At 47.1% G+C, this 18,170-nt stretch overlaps 1 protein-coding gene across 1 annotated transcript in view; it reads right to left on the reverse strand.

Annotated features, from left to right (window-relative positions):
• Positions 1-5,901: 5,901 nt before the first annotated feature.
• Positions 5,902-18,170, reverse strand: part of LOC144689061 (homer protein homolog 3-like) — a 95,363-nt gene continuing 83,094 nt past the window's right edge. Inside the window, exons 5-9 of the mRNA XM_078556205.1 lie at positions 14,073-14,215; positions 12,337-12,493; positions 10,078-10,188; positions 6,850-6,930; positions 5,902-6,706 (exon numbers count right to left, since the gene is read on the reverse strand). Of these exons, the coding sequence (XP_078412331.1) occupies positions 6,509-6,706; positions 6,850-6,930; positions 10,078-10,188; positions 12,337-12,493; positions 14,073-14,215 (690 nt within the window). The 3' untranslated portion in view covers positions 5,902-6,508. The remainder of the gene's footprint in view (positions 6,707-6,849; positions 6,931-10,077; positions 10,189-12,336; positions 12,494-14,072; positions 14,216-18,170) is intronic.

An 18,170-nucleotide genomic window follows, 5' to 3' on the forward strand; every position in this document is an offset into this window, starting at 1 on the left:
GTGAGTGATCGTTACTCTGAATAATCAGTGACTCTGTACAGTTACTCAGTGAGTGATCCTTACCCCGTATAAACAGTGACTCTGTCATTAGAGTTAGTGATCTTTGCCCGACTAAACAGTAACTCTGACAAGTCACATTTAGTGACCCTTTCCCTGCTGAATTTGACATTCTGCTATCTCAGATCTGAACCGTTACATAGTGTTTTGATGATGAAAGAGACTGATGCCAGCAAGGTTTTATTAGGGCTTTATTTACTATTCTGAACAGAGAAAGACACATTTACACATTTTTAATTTAGTGTTTAATAGACTTGGATAGGATTGAATTATGAACAGTAGACCAGTTTTAACCAAACTGCTAATACTGTAGTCTGAGGCTAAATGCTGAAATTATATTTTGTACTCTGTATATCGTGTAGATACTGAATGCATAGAATACGGGGAGCATGGTCAAATACCCTATCTATCGAGTATGCATATTGTGTATTTACTGCATATATACTGTCTGCGCTGCCGCCTAAAGTATGCATACTGCCTGCGTACATACTGCAGTTGTGCCAGGAACACACTGCATAAATACTAGTTATAAGCTGGATATGTACGGTGCTCATAATGTTCGTGTCCTGATTATAAATTGCACTATTTAATAAATCTCTAATACATTGACAAATTTCAATTTATTTTACACAAATATCAAAGATCTCCTAGTGGTTGTATTGTAATTGTTAATTCTACTTATTTTAACTAGGAATAAATACTATGTGAATTGCTTTTAAACAATCTTGAGAGTTTTCACACACAGTGTGGTTGCGATGATTGGAACACAGCCTGATGGAAGCCATACGAACTCAAAACATTAACTCTGTTTCTCTCTCCAGAGATGCTGCCAGACCTGTTGAGTTTTCCTGCATTTTCTGTTTTTATTTCTGATGGAATGCTCACTGACCTGGGCTCCGTTGGGGAGGCACTCTCCTAGTTAACCAGAGCCCATGTGAGTTTATGGCTTCCCTTGTGTTTTTACAGCCTGTCATTGTTTCCTGCATGTAGTTTCTTGCTTATTGCAGCTCTAAAAATAGTGCAGTGGCCAGACTGTGCATGAATCCAGCCTCTCAGACTTGGGAATAAAGTTTATTGGATGGCAGACTTGGGGCTGAGGAGATTGGGGGATGAGGGGACAGGGGTGTGAGGAGATTGGGGGTGAGGGAATGGGGTGAGGGGACAGGATGGTGAGGGACGGGGGTGAGGGGTGAAGGAAGGGGTAGGGGAGAGGTTTTAGAGTGAGGGGACAGGGAGGGTGAGGGGACGGGGAGGGTAGGAAAATGTGAAGGTATTTACTTTGGCAAGAAGAATAAACATGGAATACTTAAATGGAGAACGACTGCAAAATTCTGAGGTGCAGAGAGATCTAGGTGTTCTAGTGCATGAGTCACAAAAAGTTAGTAAGGAGGTGCAGCAAGTAATTAAGGCTAATGGAATACTATCCTTTATTATGAGAGGAATTGAACACAAACGTAAGGATGTTATGCTTCAGTTAAATAGGGCATTGGTGAGACCATATCTCAAATATTGTGCGCAGTTTTGGTCTCATTTAAAGGATGTAAATGCGTTGGAGGTGGTTCAGAGGAGGTTTACTAGATTGATATCTGGAATGAGTGGGTTGTCTTATGAGGAAAGGTTGGACAGACTGGGCTTGTTTCCACTGGAGTTTAGAAGAGTGCGGGGTTATTTGATTGAAGTATATAAGATCCTGAACGGCCTTGACAAGGTGGACGTGGAAAGGATGTTTCCTCTTGTGGGTGAGTCCAGAACTAGGGGGCACTGTTTTAAAATTAGGGGTCGCCCTTTTAGGACAGAGATGAGGAGAATTTTCTCTCTCAGATGGTTGTGCAACTTTGGAACTCTCTGCCTCAGAAGGTGGTGGAGGTGGGGTCATTGAATATTTTTAAGGCAGAGGTAGATAGATTCTTGTTAGGCAAGGGAATCTAAGGTTATCGGGGTTAGATGGGAATGTGGAATTTGAAATACAAACAGATCAGCCATGATCTTATTGAATGGTGGAGCAGGCTCGAGGGGCCGAATGGCCTCCTCCTGCTCCTATTTCTTATGCTCGTATACATCAGAGTCAAGCCATGCACGTGGAAATAAAAATGCAGAGAGATGTAAAACTGGCTGCCAACTCACCATTTGACCAATGATATCATAGTCCCAACCTCAACTCCACAGCAGGGCTCACTGGACAGTGATCTGGAGCAGGAGCCCTGGGTGACCTTTAACCTCTCTCTAATTGTAGCTCCTCCTGCCTACCTGACTGAGGTTACCAACATGACTCGATAAACTCGCTGAAACACTGACAGTGTTCAAGGTTAACATTCAGTCGAGGGGTTTAATTAGAGACAAGGCCATAAGGCCACTTACAGAAATCAGAAACTCAATCTAATCGATTTCTCACAGTCTGACCAGCAAATCCATTCCCTCTGATCCCCAGCAATGATTCTCTGGGATTAGAGCTCCACAGTCCTCATGCTCCAAAGAAAAAACACTGCACTTTGACAGAACAGTGGAACACATCGAGCTCTCAATGTAAACATACAGTTTGATTATCATCTCATCAAATCTTAACTGTGGCACACATTTAATGCTAATTAAATCTATATTCTCCACCAGGTGAACTTACTAAGATTATCAATCTACCAGGCTGCTGCCCCATATAAACTAGGATGACAGAACCTTTGGGGATTAATTCATAACATGCAACACACACACCATCACCGGCTGTGTGAATCATTAAAAAGATACAGTGAGCACAGCCTGACATGTAGTACCAGCAATCGGAAATGCTCAACCCATTCAAAAGGTGTTTGATAAAGTATCACATAATCGACTTATTAGCAAAATTAAGGACCATAGGATTAAAGGAATATTGGCAGAATGGACAGGAAACAGGCTAAATGTCAGAAAGTAGGCAGTATTGGTGTGGGGTTGTTGTTCCAGACAGGAGGGAGTAGTGTTCCTCAGGGGTCAGTGTGGGGTCACAGCTCTTTCTGATATATATTAATGACCTGCACTTCGGTATCCAGAGCATAATTTCAAATTTTGCAGATAACACAAACCTCAAATGTAGTAAACAATGAGGAGCATAATAATAGCCTTCAAGAGGATATTGACTGGTGAAATGGACAGATATAAATGAAATTTAATGCAGAGAAGTGTTACATGTTGGAAGGAAGAATGAGGAGAAGCAATATAAACTAAATGGTATAATTTTAAAAGGGGTACAGGAACAGCGACACCTGGGGGTGTTACGTACACATATTTTTGCAGGTGGTGGGACAAGTTGTGTAAACTGGCATAAAGCAAGGGATCCTGGGCTTTTTAAAAAGAGACATTGAGTACAAAAGCAAGGAAGTTATGCTGAACCTTTAAAAATCACTGATTAGCCCTCAGATGGAGTAGTGTGTTCAATACTGAACACCACATTTCACAAAGGATGTCAAGACCTTGGAAGGGGTGTGGAGGAGATTTACTCGAATGGTTGCAGGGATAAGAGTCTTCACTTAAGTGGAGAGACTGCAGAAGCTGGGATTGTTCTCCTTAGAGCAGAGAAGGCTAAGGGAGATTTAATAGAGGCGTTCAAGATCAGGATGGGTTTTGACAGAGCAAATAAGAGAAATTGTTTCCAGTGGCAGAAGGGTCAATAATCCGAGAATATAGATTTAAGATTTAAAACAGAAGGTGCTGGAAATACTCAGCAGGTCTTTCTGCATCTGTGGAGTGAGAAACAGAGTTAATGTTTTGAGTTGAATATGACTCTGCTTCACAAGCTCTGAGTCATATTCAACTCAAAATGTTAACTCTGTTTCTGTCTCCACAGATGCAGAAAGACCTGCTGAGTATATACAGCACTTTCTGTCTTTATTTCAGATTTCCAGAATCTGCAATATTCTGTTTTAATTTTAGCACAGATTCAAGGTGACTGGCAGAGGTGAGATCATAGAATAGTGTTAACAGCACAAAAGGAGGCCATTTGGTCCATCATATCTGTGCTGGCTCTCTAAAAGAGCAACTCAGCTAGTGCCGCTCCCCCTTCTCTTTTCCCCGTAGCCCTGCAATATTTTTCTCGATCCCCTTTTGAAAGCCACGATCCAATCTGTCTCCACCACACTCTCAAGCAGCGCATTCCAGATCTCAACTATTAACTGTGTGAAAATTTTTTCCTCATGTCGCCTCTGGTTCTTTAGCCAATCACCTTAAAATCAGTGTTGTCTGGTTATTGACCTTTCTGCCATTTGGAACAGTTTCTCTTTATCTGCTCTGTCCAGGTCCTTCAACATTTTGAATACCTCTTACTTTTTACACAGTGAGTTGTTGTGATCTGGAATGCACTGTCGGAAAGGTTCGTGGAAGCAGATTCAATAATAACTTTTAAAGGGAATTGGATAAAAGGAGCGAAAATTTCAAGGCAAGGGAGAAGGTGCCAGGAAATAACTGGATAACTCCTTCAATGAGCTAGCAGAGACACAGTGGCTTATTGCCCACCTTCTGGGATGAGATTCAATGATCCTAAGCTAAACCTCTCGATGGACAAGCCATCCATAATGTCAAAGAGATTAGTCACAACCAGTCTGCTCCGTTTATGTACCTAGCTTTCAGTGTTACAGTGAGGGGTATGGGATATAACAGAGTGTTACAGTGAGGGGTGTGGAGTATATCAGTGTTACAGTGAGGGGTGTGGGATATAACAGAGTGTTACAGTGAGGGGTGTGGAGTATATCAGTGTTACAGTGAGGGGTGTGGGATATATCAGAGTGTTTCAGTGAGGAGTGTGGAGTATATCAGTGTTACAGTGAGGGGTGTGGGATATAACAGAGTGTTACAGCGAGGGGTGTGGAGTATATCAGTGTTATAGTGAGGGGTGTGGGATATATCAGAGTGTTTCAGTGAGGGGCGTGGGATATATCAGAGTGTTACAGTGAGGGGTGTGGAGTATATCAGTGTGTTACAGTGAGGGGTGCGGGATATATCAGAGTGTTATAGTGAGGGGTGTGGGATGTATCAAAGTGTTACAGTGAGGAGTGTGGAGTATATCAGTGTTACAGTGAGGGGTGTGGGATATAACAGAGTGTTACAGCGAGGGGTGTGGAGTATATCAGTGTTATAGTGAGGGGTGTGGGATATATCAGAGTGTTTCAGTGAGGGGTGTGGGATATATCAGAGTGTTACAGTGAGGGGTGTGGAGTATATCAGTGTGTTACAGTGAGGAGTGTGGAGTATATCAGTGTTATAGTGAGGGGTGTGGGATATATCAGAGTGTTTCAGTGAGGGGTGTGGGATATATCAGAGTGTTACAGTGAGGGGTGTGGGATATAACAGAGTGTTACAGTGAGGGGTGCGGGATATATCAGAGTGTTACAGTGAGGGGTGTGGAGTATATCAGTGTTACAGTGAGGGGTGTGGGATATATCAGAGTGTTACAGTGAGGGGTGTGGAGTATATCAGTGTGTTACAGTGAGGGGTGCGGGATATATCAGAGTGTTATAGTGAGGGGTGTGGGATGTATCAAAGTGTTACAGTGAGGAGTGTGGAGTATATCAGTGTTACAGTGAGGGGTGTGGGATATAACAGAGTGTTACAGCGAGGGGTGTGGAGTATATCAGTGTTATAGTGAGGGGTGTGGGATATATCAGAGTGTTTCAGTGAGGGGTGTGGGATATATCAGAGTGTTACAGTGAGGGGTGTGGAGTATATCAGTGTGTTACAGTGAGGGGTGCGGGATATATCAGAGTGTTACAGTGAGGGGTGTGGAGTATATCTGTGTTACAGTGAGGGGTGTGGGATATATCAGAGTGTTACAGTGAGGGGTGTGGAGTATATCAGTGTTACGGTGAGGGGTATGGGATATATCAGTGTTACAGTGAGGGGTGCAGGATATATCAGTGTTACAGTGAGGGGTGCAGGATATATCAGAGTGTTACAGTGAGGGGTGTGGGGTATTTGAATTTTACGTGAGGGAAAGGATCTTAGCCGACTGTGCATTGTTCCACTGGGGCTCAGTTCGTTTCTCCCAGAACAGAGTATTTCCTGAGATTGAGGAGGGGCCTCGTGTTCATTGCTGAAAGGACAGTTGTGCTTGATTCAATAGTGACTTTGAAAGGAGCATTAGATAAATGGTTGAACGGAAGAACTGCAGGGTTGTGGGTGTAAGCAGGGCAATTATTGGATAGTTACTTCACTGCATGCTGAGAGTGAGACATCACAAGAATAAGCTGCAGCTTTGGATCCGTAGCTCCTGGATCGGGTGAATTGCTGATTCACAGAGATAGCTGCTCGGATCCTGTGTCCACATCTGACTGTGTCCTGGGTGAAATGGAAGTGAATGTAAATAAAGGTGAGTGATGGGAGTGGGGAGCAGTGATTCTAACAATTGAAGAGATTGCTTTGCGTGGGGAAGTCACAGGAAATCAAGGCAAAATTCAATTCATCGTCATCGCTCCAAAGCCAGCTGTACATTTCAAGACTTTTCCTCCTTCTCTGCAATTTTAGCTAAACCATGTCGCAAATCATTCAATTCGTAGAGCTTGACATCAAGGATATCCAGCAGCTTCCGGGCATCACACTGGATCCTCTCTCGATCATTCACACAGTCGACCAGTGTCTGCTCCACATCCTGTAGCTGCTGTTCCAGATCAGCATTCCGACTCTCAACTTCCTGAAAAAAACGTCAAAGGTCAAATGAGATTTGGTCAGTTGCAGCTCTGTCCAGACCGACAGACTGACTCTGTTTCCTGAGTGAGCTGGACAAGGCATCGAATACAAACCCCACCCCCGACCCCCGACCCCCGCCACCTGTACCTGCAGTCTGAGCAGCGCCTCCTCCCGGTCACTTTCTAACTCGTTCACATCAGATTTTTGGCTTCTCAACATCTGGATTTCCTGAGAGAAACAAGAAGATCAGGAACACAGAGAGACAGCGGCACAGATAGACATTGGCATGAGGAGCTCGCAATTTTGTGCATGGGGAGAGACTATGACACCAGGCAGGAGGGAAAGTGTGACCTCAGAAGGGGTAGAGACTGCACTCCGATACCAAACTCATATGTTGAGTGAATCTCATATGGGTTCTGGCCAGATCAAGTTTCTCTCCTTTGCTCAGCTCAGGACCCGAAACCACAGACTGTCCCAGCTCACCATTGATATAAGCAATGAATGTGTTTAAACACCAGGACACACAGCAGAGGTTCCTGAATGAGGCAGAATGTATTGCCCCAAAACAGGCCTTTCAGCTCAGCAGGGCTGGACTGGTGTGGAGTATATCAGAGTGTTACAGTGACGGGTGTGGGATGTATCAAAGTGTTACAGTGAGGGGTGTGGGATATATCAGAGTGTTACAGTGAGGGGTGCGGGATATATTAGAGTGTTACAGTGAGGGGTGTAGCCCCTTGAACCTGCTTCGCCATTCAACAAGATCATGGCTGATCAGATTGTCGCCTCAACTCCAAATTCTCGCCTACCTCTAATAACCCCTCACCCCGTTGCTTATCAAGAATCTATCTACCTCTGCCTTAAAAATATTCAAAGACTCTGCTTCCATCACCTTTTGAGGAAGAGAGTCCCAAAGTCTCACAACCCTCTGAGAGAAAAAGATTTCTCCTCATCTCTGTCTTAAATGAGCGGCCCCTTATTTTTAAACAGTGACCCCTCGTTCTAGATTCTCCCACAAGACGAAACATCCTTTCCACATCCACCCTGTCAAGACCCCTCAGGATCTTAAAGGCTTCAATCAAGTCTCTTCTTACTCTTCTAAACTCCAGCAGATACAAGCCTAGCCTCTCCAGCCTTTCCTCATAAGACAACCCATCCCCATTCCTGGGGTATTAGTCCAGTAAACTTTCTCTGAACTGCTAACGCAGGGATGTAGATAGCTTAAGTGAGTGGGCAAAGATCTGTCAAATGGAATATAATGTGGGAAAATGTGAAATTGTCCATTTTGGCAGGAAGAATAAAAAAAGCTGATTATCTAAATGGTGAGAAATTGCAGAGCTCTGAGATGCAGAGGGATCTGGGGGTCCTAGTGCATGAATCACAAAAGGTTAGTGTGCAGGTACAGCAAGTAATTAGGAAAGCTAATAGAATGTTATCATTTATTGTGAGGGGAATTGAATACAAAAGTAGGGAGTTTATGCTTCAGTTATACAAGGCGACATCTGGAGTACTGTATACAGTACTGGTCTCCTTAGTTAAGGAAGATGTAAACGCGTTGGGAGCAGTTCAGAGAAGATTTATTAGGCTAATACCTGGAATGGGCAGGTTGTCTTATGAGGAAATGTTGGACGGGCTCGGCTCTGAAATATCCCTTTGAAGGCCTGCTACTGAATCCCTATTGACCTATCCCTTAAACTTATTTGCCAATTCACTTTAGCTAGCTCTGCTTTCATGCCATCATATTTGCCCTTAATTAAATTTAAAATACTAGTTTTAGACCCACTCTTCTCTCCCTCAAACTGAAGGTAAAATTCAATCATATTACTATCGCTACGACCTAGGGGCACCTTCACTATGAGGTCATTAATTAATCCTATCTCGTTGCTCAATGCCAGGTCTAGTATAGCCTGCTTTCTGGTTGGATCCAGCACATGCTGTTCTAAGAAACTCTCTTGAAAACATTCTATGAATTTCTCATCTAGGCTTCCTTTACCCCTCTGATTTTTCCGGACTATATGTAGATTAAAATCCCCCATGATTATTGCTGTACCTTTCTGATAAGCTCCCAGTAATTCTTCCTTCATACCCTGTCCTACTATATGGTTACTGTCGGAGGGTCTATACACCATTTCCACAAGTGACTCTTTGCCTTTATCATTCCTCATCTCAAACCAAACCGCTTCTACATTCTGGTTTCCAGAACTTAGGGTCATCCCTCTCTAATGCGCTAATACCATCATTAATTAACAGAGCCACCCCTTCACCTTTTCCTATCTTCCTTCCTTCATAAATGTCACATACCTTTTAATATTCAGGTCCCAATCTATGTCATCCTGCAGCCACGTCTCTGTAATGGCTATCAGATCGTACTTATTTATTTCTATTTGCGCTATCAGTTCCTCTGTTTTGTTTTGAACGCTCTGTGCATTCAGATACAGAGCATGTAGCTTTGTTCTTTTATTATTTTTGTTACCTCTAGCTTTAGATTTGTACTCTGTCCCTTCCTGTCACGGTCTGTTTATCATTTCCCATATTAATAACTTTCTCTCTTGCCTTGTCTCTACTGTTTGATTTCTCATATCTTCTCAAATTTGATCCCTTTCTTCCATTATTTAATTTAAAACCCTCTCTACTTCCGTGGTTATGTGGTTCACTAGAACACTGGTACCAGCCCAGTTCAGGTGTAGACCATCCCAGCAGTACAGCTGCCTTCCCTAACTGCTTCCCTAACAGCACTGTGGGTGTGCCTACACCACATGGACTGCAGCGGTTCAAGGAGGCAGCTCACCACCACCTTCTCAAGGGGCAACTAGGGATGGGCAATAAATGCTGGCCCAGCCAGCGACACCCACATCCCATGAATGAATTTTTAAAAATCACACTCCTGACTTGTGCCTTGTAGATGGTGGACAGGCTTTGGGGAGTCAGGAAGTGAGGAGGGAGTTTTAAGCATCAATATCTTTCTAAAAATCTGGTCTGCAGTTAGTCTTTGGAGCTGAGACTACAACAACCAGATTGGATTAGTCAGTCAATTAACTAATCAGCTGCTCTCCAGCAGAGCTTGCTTATCCCTGCCGAAGGCTGGAGTAAACTTACTTTGGTTTATTAACTTACTTTAAGTAAATATCAGTTAAATGCTAACTGCTGACCAGATTTTTAGAAAGATATTGACATTTAGAACTCCCTACTCAGTAAACTCATATCAGCTTACTTTAATTACAATCTGCACTACATTATCACTCCTTGATGTTAGGGAAGTGGGGCTGTGGCCCTGTGTGTGTTAGTGATGTCAGAGCAGTGAGGTTATTGCTCCGAGTGTGTCAGTGATGTCAGAGCAGTGGGGTTATTGCTCCGAGTGTGTCAGTGAGGTGAGGTTACCTCCTCTTTTTCCTTTAACAGGGTCTCCAGCTCTTCCACTGATTGGCTGAGGTCCGTGTTCTGAGTTGCAACTGTTACAACAGCCTCACCTTGTGACTCAAGCTCAATAATCTGGAGAGAGAGGGGGTAGGAGAGAGGAGTAGACAAGAGTAGGGAGAGAGTAGGCGAGAGTGGGGAGAGAGTAGACGAGAGTGGGGAGAGAGTAGACGAGAGTGGGGAGAGAGTAGACGAGAGTGGGGAGAGAGTAGACGAGAGTGGGGAGAGAGTAGGCGAGAGTGGGGAGAGAGTAGACGAGAGTGGGGAGAGAGTAGACGAGAGTGGGGAGAGAGTAGACGAGAGTGGGGAGAGAGTAGGCGAGAGTGGGGAGAGAGTAGACGAGAGTGGGGAGAGAGTAGACGAGAGTGGGGAGAGAGTAGACGAGAGTGGGGAGAGAGTAGACGAGAGTGGGGAGAGATGGTAGGGGGAGCGGGGAGAGATGGTAGGGGGAGTGGGGAGAGATGGTAGGGGGAGTGGGGAGAGATGGTAGGGGGAGTGGGGAGAGATGGTAGGGGGGGTGGGGAGAGATGGTGGGGGGGTGGGGAGAGATGGTGGGGGGGGTGGGGAGAGATGGTGGGGGGGGGTGGGGAGAGATGGTAGGGGGGGTGGGGAGAGATGGTAGGGGGGGTGGGGAGAGATGGTGGGGGGTGGGGGGGAGAGATGGTAGGGGGGGTGGGGAGAGATGGTGGGGGGGTGGGAGAGAGATGGTAGGGGGGGTGGGGAGAGATGGTGGGGGGGTTGGGGAGAGATGGTAGGGGGAGTGGGGAGAGATGGTAGGGGGAGTGGGGAGAGATGGTAGTGGGGGGGGGAGAGATGGTAGGGGCGGGTGGGGAGAGATGGTAGGGGCGGGTGGGGAGAGATGGTAGGGGGGGTGGGGAGAGATGGTGGGGGGGGGTGGGGAGAGATGGTAGGGGGGGGGGTGGGGAGAGATGGTAGGGGGAGTGGGGAGAGATGGACGGGGTGCCGGGGGGACGGGATGCGGGAGGTGGGGGGGGGAGAGGTAGAGGGGGAGGGGACGGGGAGAGAGGGGAATGGCAAGCGTGGGGGAGGGGAGGGGATGGCGAGCGTGGGGGAAGGGATGAGGAGAGAGGGGGAGGGGATGGGGAGAGAGGGGAATGGCAAGCATGGGGGAGGTGAGGGGATGGCGAGCGTGGGGGAAGGGATGACGAGAGAGGGGGAGGGGATGGGGAGAGAGGGGGAGGGGATGGGATGGGGAGAGAAGGGGAGGGGAGGGGAGGGGAAGGGGAGAGAAGGGGAGGGGGGTGATGGGGAGAGAAGGGGAGGGGGGTGATGGGGAGAGGGGGGTGATGGGGAGAGAAGGGGAAGGGGGTGATGGGGAGAGAAGGGGAGGGGGGTGATGGGGAAAGAAGGGGAGGGGATGGGGAGAGAAGGGGAGGGGATGGGGAGAGAAGGGGAGGGGATGGCGAGAGAAGGGGAGGGGATTGGGAGAGGAGGGGAGGGGGAGAGAAGGGGAGGAGAGGGGATGGGGAGAGAAGGGGAGGGTATATGGAGGGGAGGGGATGGGGAGAGAAGGGGAGGGGAAGGGATGGGGAGAGAAGTGGAAGGGATGGCGAGAGAAGGGGTGGGGATGGGGAGAGAGGGGGAGGGGATGGGGAGAGAGGGGGAGGGGATGGGGAGAGAGGGGGAGGGGATGGGGAGAGAGGGGGAGGGGATGGGGAGAAATGGGGAGGGGATGGGGAGAGAGGGGGAGGGAATGGGGAGAGAGAGGGAGGCGAACGGGATGGGGATGGGGAGAGAGGGGTGGGGATAGAGGGGGAGACAAGGAAGAAAGGTGGTGAGTGGGAGGAGGAGAAGAAAAGAATGAGGAAGAATTAGCTGCTCAGTTCTGAAATATTTGCTACCAACAGAATAACATTTTTTTCACTGTGCCAAGGGGCGGGGGCAGCAGAGGGCTGGGTCCTGGGGTTCGGAACCCAGCTCTCTCCAGCAATGAGCTCTGACGTTCAGATATCCATGTCACCTTCTGCTGACAGCAGCAAAGGATTGTTACTGACTCAGTAACAGATTTTGCTTCAGTGTGTGTGTGATCCTCTAACCCTTATTGATGCCAAAGATCCCAGTCTGGAGCCAGACACCAAGCTGGCACAGAATGAGCAAATCAGCATTGGAAACACAGGGGCAAGAGTGGGGAAATCTCTTCCTGCTGCTCCCCCTCCCCATACAACCCAGCTCTATAGCCTCTCCCTCCGCCAAGAGCCTCACCCGGTCTCGCAGTTTTTCTGTTTCCTCCTTGTAAGCTGTCAGCTGTTTCTTCCATTGCTCAACAGTGACATTTGATTCATGTAGTGCCTGCACCAGTTTCGCGTTACTCTCCTGCAGTGCAAACAGCTCCAACTCCCACTGTGACTCCCCAATGGAACTGGAGACAGAAAGAGTTAGTGTCAGTAATGTCAGGGAGGCGAGGTTATTGGCAAGAAGAACGAAAGAAAGATGGATGGGAAAAGCAATCATCAGACTCAAGGCAGCGCGCCTGTGCTTAGGAGGTTATTATAACCCCTCTGCCCAGTCAGCAAACTGTCCAGGATAGATAATCACTTCAGAATCAAATCAGGCAACTCTAAAATCAACTTTCCAACCCCATCCCGTTTCTGATTAGGGTCTTGTTACAACTCTATAGGGCGTTTGTGAGACCACACCCAGAGTACTGTCTACAGTTTTGGTCTCCATATTTAAGGGGGGGGGATATACTTGCATTGGAAGCAGTTCAGAGAAGTTCACTAGGCTGATCCCTGGGATGAAAGGGTTGTCTTATGAGGAAAGGTTGAGCAGTTTGGGCCTGTATTCATTGGAGTTTAGAAGAATGAGAGGTGATCTTATTGAAACATATAAGATTCTGATGGAGCTTGACAGGGTCGGTGCTGAGAGGAAGTTTCCCTTTGGGGAGGATGTAGAACTAGGGGCACAGTTTCAGAGTAAGGGGCTCCCATTTAAGGAATTTCTTCTCTCAGAGGGTCATTAATCTTTGGAATTCTCTTCCCCAGAGAGCAGTGGAGGCTGCGTCACTGAATATATTCAAGGTTGAGTTGGACAGATTTTTCATTGACAAGGGGGTCAAAAATTATGATGGAGTTGCGGGGGTGGCTGGGGGTGGGGGCCAGGCAGGAAAGTGGAGTTAAGGCCACAATCAGATCAGCCATGATCTTACTGAATGGCGGAGCAGGCTCAATGGGCCGAATGATCTACTCTTGCTCCTGTTTCTAATGTTCTTATGACAAGCACAGCAGACACATGGGAACAACATCATCTGTAAGTTCTCTGCCAAGTCACTCACCATCCTGACTTGGAAATATATCGCCATTCCTTCACTGTCGCTGGGTCAAAATCCTGGAACTTGCTCCCTAACAGCACTGTGGGTGTACCTACGCCACATGGACTGCAGTGGGACAAGAAGGCAGCTCACCACCACCACCTTCTCAAGGACAATTAGGAATAGGCAATAAATGCCGGACTTGCCAGCAACACCAATATCCCATGAATGAATCAAAAAGTAGATATTGAACCACAGAAGATATCAGAACTCTGTGGAGCAGAGTCACTGGAATCAGGATTGGGAAACCGGGCTGATTCTTTCTCCCAAGGCATGGATCCTCCCATTCCCCTGGCCGTGATCAGCTTATTCAGCACAAGGTAGAAATGGACCTGGGCCCCTCCTGCACAGTGGGCCTCAGTACCACCATATTAGGTGGGGCAATTTCTTCATGAGTGTCTCCCATTTCCAAGTGTTAGAGTGAGCATTTGATGAGAGGAAAATGTGAAAATATTTAAGAGTGACCCAGCGAATCCATCAGTACTGATGACATCATTGAGGAGAGGGCTTCCTGTTGTTGCTCACTTGCTGTCTGTATGTCAGTTGACAGGATGTGAAGTTACACGCAGTCAGGGGAGAGAGACAAAGATGGCAGATTCCAGTTGGTGTCATTCTGCGACTGGTAACCTACCCCTGGGAGAAGAGAGCCTTCAGCTGAGTACTGTCCAGCGTCATCTCCCCATCACAGCTCTCCGTGTGGTACAGCTTCGGACCGCTGCTCCCATTCGCACTGGCTGTCTGCAGTGGAGGTGAATGAAGATCTCCTGACAATTCCTAGAGCAGATCAGACATTTAACAAATCAATCCTACACCACCACAGACAAGCAATAAAATAGGGCAGGGGAGGAGGGATCCCAGCACTAGAAATAAAGTGTACTTGGGGGCCAATATGAAATGTTTTAGGAGAGAAAGAATCAAAGCAGAGAAAGATAGAGAGAGAGGGAGAGAGAGAGAATTAGGAAGGGGAAAAAGAGACAGAAGGCAAAAGAGAAAGAGTGATGGGAGAAGGAGGGAGAGAGAAGGAAGGATACAGCCAGAGGGAAGGATACAGCCAGAGAGAAAGGTAGACTCCAGAAAGAGCTTAAAGAGGAGATACAATGAAAATGCACAGAGAAAAAGGGGTGAGAAAGAAACAAACTATAGATCACTGTTCGGGACAATGGCATCAGGTCAAACATGGACCAGGAAACCTCCTGCGGATTACTGTGTACCGCCCTGAATGTACTCTGGGTGGGGGACTTCAATGTCCATCACCAAGAGTGGCTCGGTAGCACCACAGCCGCAGACCGAGCTGGCCGAGTCCTAAAGGACATAGCTGCTAGACTGGGTCTATGACAGGTGGTGAGGGAACCAACAAGAGGGAAAAACATATTTGACCTCATCCTCACCAACCTGCCGGCCGCAGATGCATCTGTCCATGACAATACCGGTAGGAGTGATCGCCACACAGTCATTGGAGAAAAAGTTCCGTCTTCACATTGAGGATACCCTCCATTGTGTTGTTTGGCACTACCACTGTGCTAAATGAGATAGATTTCGAACAGATCTAGCAACTCAAGACTGGGCATCCATGAGGCACTGTGGGCCATCAGCAACAACAGAATATTACTTGAACACAATCTGTAACCTCATGGCCCAGCATATCCCCCACTCAACCATTACTGCCATGCCGGGGGACCAATCCTGGTTCAGTGAAGAGTGCAGGAGGGCATGCCAGGAGCAGCATCAGACATAGCTAAAAATGAGGTGTCAACCTGGTGAAGCTATAATACAGGAATACTTGCGTGCCAAACAGCATAAGCAGCAAGTGATAGACAGAGCTAAGTGATCCCACAACCAACAGATCAGATCTAAGATCTGCAGTCCCACCACATCCAGTCGTGAATGGTGGTGGACAATTAAACAACTCACTGGAGGAGGAGGCTCCACAAACATCCCCATCCTCAATGATGGAGGAGCCCAGCACATTAGTGCAAAAGATAAGGCTGAAGCATTTGCAACAATCTTCAGCCAGAAGTGCCGAGTGGATAATCCATCTTGGCCTCCTCCGGAGGTCCCCATCATCACAGATGCCAGTCAATTCAATTCACTCCATGTGATATCAAGAAATGGCTGAAGACACTGGATACTGCAACGACTGTGGGCCCTGACAATATTCTGGCAATAGTACTGAAGACTTGTGCTCCAAAATAGCCATGCCCCTAGCCAAGCTGTTCCAGTACAGCTACAACATTGACATCTATGTGGAAAATTGCCCAGGTATGTCATGTCCACAAAAAGCAGGACAAATCCAACCCGGCCAATTACCGCCCCATCAGTCTACTCTCGATCATCAGTAAAGTCATGGAAGGGGTCACAACAATGCTATCAAATGGCACTTGCTTAGCAATAACCTGTCACTGATGCTCAGTTTGGGTTCTGCTGGGGCCACTCAGCTTCTGACCTCATTACAGCCTTAGTTCAAACATGGACAAAAGAGCTGAACTCCCGAGGTGAGGTGAGAGTGACTGCCATTGACATTAAGGCAGCTTTTGACCGAGTGTGGCATCAAGGAGCCCGAGCAAAACTGGAGTTAATGGGAATCAGGGAGAAAACTCTCTGCTGGTTGGAGTCATACCTAGCACAAAGGAAGATGGATGTGGTTGTTGGAGGTCAATCATCTCAGCTCCAGGACATCACTGCAGGAGTTCCTCAGGATAGTGTCCTCGGCCCAACCATCTTCAGCTGCTTCAACAATGACCTTCCCTCCATCATAAGGTCAGAAATGGGGATGTTTGCTAATGATTGCACAATGTTCAGCACCATTCGCGACTGCTCAGATACTGAAGCAGTCCATGTCCAAATGCAGCAAGACCAGGACAATATTCAGGCTTAGGCTAACAAGTGGCAAGTAACATTTGCACCATACAAGTGCCAGGCAATGACTATCTCCAACAAGAGGGAATCTAACCATTACCCCTTGACGTTCAATGGCAATACTATTGCTGAACCCCCACTATCAACATCCTGGGGGTTACCATTGACCAGAAACTGAACTGGACTAGCCATATAAAGATGGTGGCTGCCAAGAGCAGGTCAGAGGCTAGGAATCCTGTGGTGAGTAACTCACCTCCTGACTCCCCAAAGCCTGTCCACCATCTATAAGGCACAGGTCTGGAGTGAAATGGAATACTCCCCACTTGCCTGGATGAGTGCAGCTCCAATAACACTCAAGAAGCTCAACAACATCCAGGACAAAGCAGCCGGTTTGTTTGACACCCAATATACAAACATTCACTCCCTCCACCATCGACGCACAGTAGCAGCAGTGTGTACCATTACAAGATGCACTGCAGGAATTCACCAAGGCTCCTTTGACAGCACCTTCCAAACCCACAACCACTACCACCTAGAAGGACAAGGGCAGCAGATAGATGGGAACGCCACCATCTGCAATTGCCGCTCCAAGCTATTCCCATTCCTGACTTGAAACCACATCACCATTCGTTCACTGTCGCTGGGTCAAAATCCTGGAACTCCCTCCCTACAGCACTGTGGGTGTGCCTACACCACACGGACTGCAGCGGTTCAAGCAGGCAACTGGCCACCACCTTCTCAAGGGCAATTAGGGATGGGCAATAAATGCTGGCCTTGCCAGTGACGCCCACATCCCATCAATAAATATTTATTAAAAGAGTGAGACAGAGAGAGAAAAAGTGTGTTAGAGACAAGGAGTGTGAGTGTGTCTATAATAGGAAAGAGGTGCATGACAGACTGTGTGAAGAGTGTGAGAAAGAGTGTGTGAGAGCATGTCAGTCAGAGACAACGACAGAGTGCGAGTCAGAAATGATGAAAGACTGAGAATCAGAGACAGCGAGAGAGAGTGAGAATCAGAGACAGCGAGAGAGAGTGAGAATCAGAGACAGCGAGAGTGAGAATCAGAGACAGCGAGAGAGTGAGAATCTGAGACAGTGAGAGAGAGTGAGAGAGTCAGAGACAGCGAGAGTGAGAATCAGAGACAGCGAGAGTGAGAATCAGAGACAGCGAGAGTGAGAATTAGAGACAGTGAGAGAGTGAGAATTAGAGACAGCGAGAGTGAGAATCAGAGACAGCGAGAGTGAGAATTAGAGACAGCGAGAGTGAGAATCAGAGAGAGCGAGAGAGTGAGAATCAGAGACAGAGAGAGTGAGAATAAGAGACAGTGAGAGAGAGTGAGAGAGTCAGAGACAGCGAGCGTGAGAATCAGAGACAGCGAGAGTGAGAATCAAAGACAGCGAGAGTGAGAATTAGAGACAGTGAGAGAGTGAGAATTAGAGACAGCGAGAGTGAGAATCAGAGACAGAGAGAGAGTGAGAATCAAAGACAGAGAGAGAGTGAGAATCAGAGACAGGGAGAGAGAGAATCAGAGAAAGAGAGAGTGAGAATCAGAGGCAGAGAGAGAGAGTGAGAATCAGAGACAGAGTGAGTGAGAATCAGAGACAGAGAGAGTGAGAATCAGAGACAGAGAGAGTGAGAATCAGAGACAGCGAGAGTGAGAATCAGAGACAGAGAGAGTGAGAATCAGAGACAGAGAGAGTGAGAATCAGAGACAGAGAGAGTGAGAATCAGAGACAGAGAGAGAGTGAGAATCAGAGACAGAGAGAGTGAGAATCAGAGACAGAGAGAGTGAGAATCAAAGACAGAGAGAGTGAGAATCAAAGACAGAGAGAATGAGAATCAGAGACAGCGAGAGAGAGAATCAGAGACAGCG

This window comes from Cetorhinus maximus, chromosome 13 (assembly GCF_964194155.1).
Source record: "Cetorhinus maximus chromosome 13, sCetMax3.hap1.1, whole genome shotgun sequence".
NCBI lineage: Eukaryota > Metazoa > Chordata > Chondrichthyes > Lamniformes > Cetorhinidae > Cetorhinus > Cetorhinus maximus.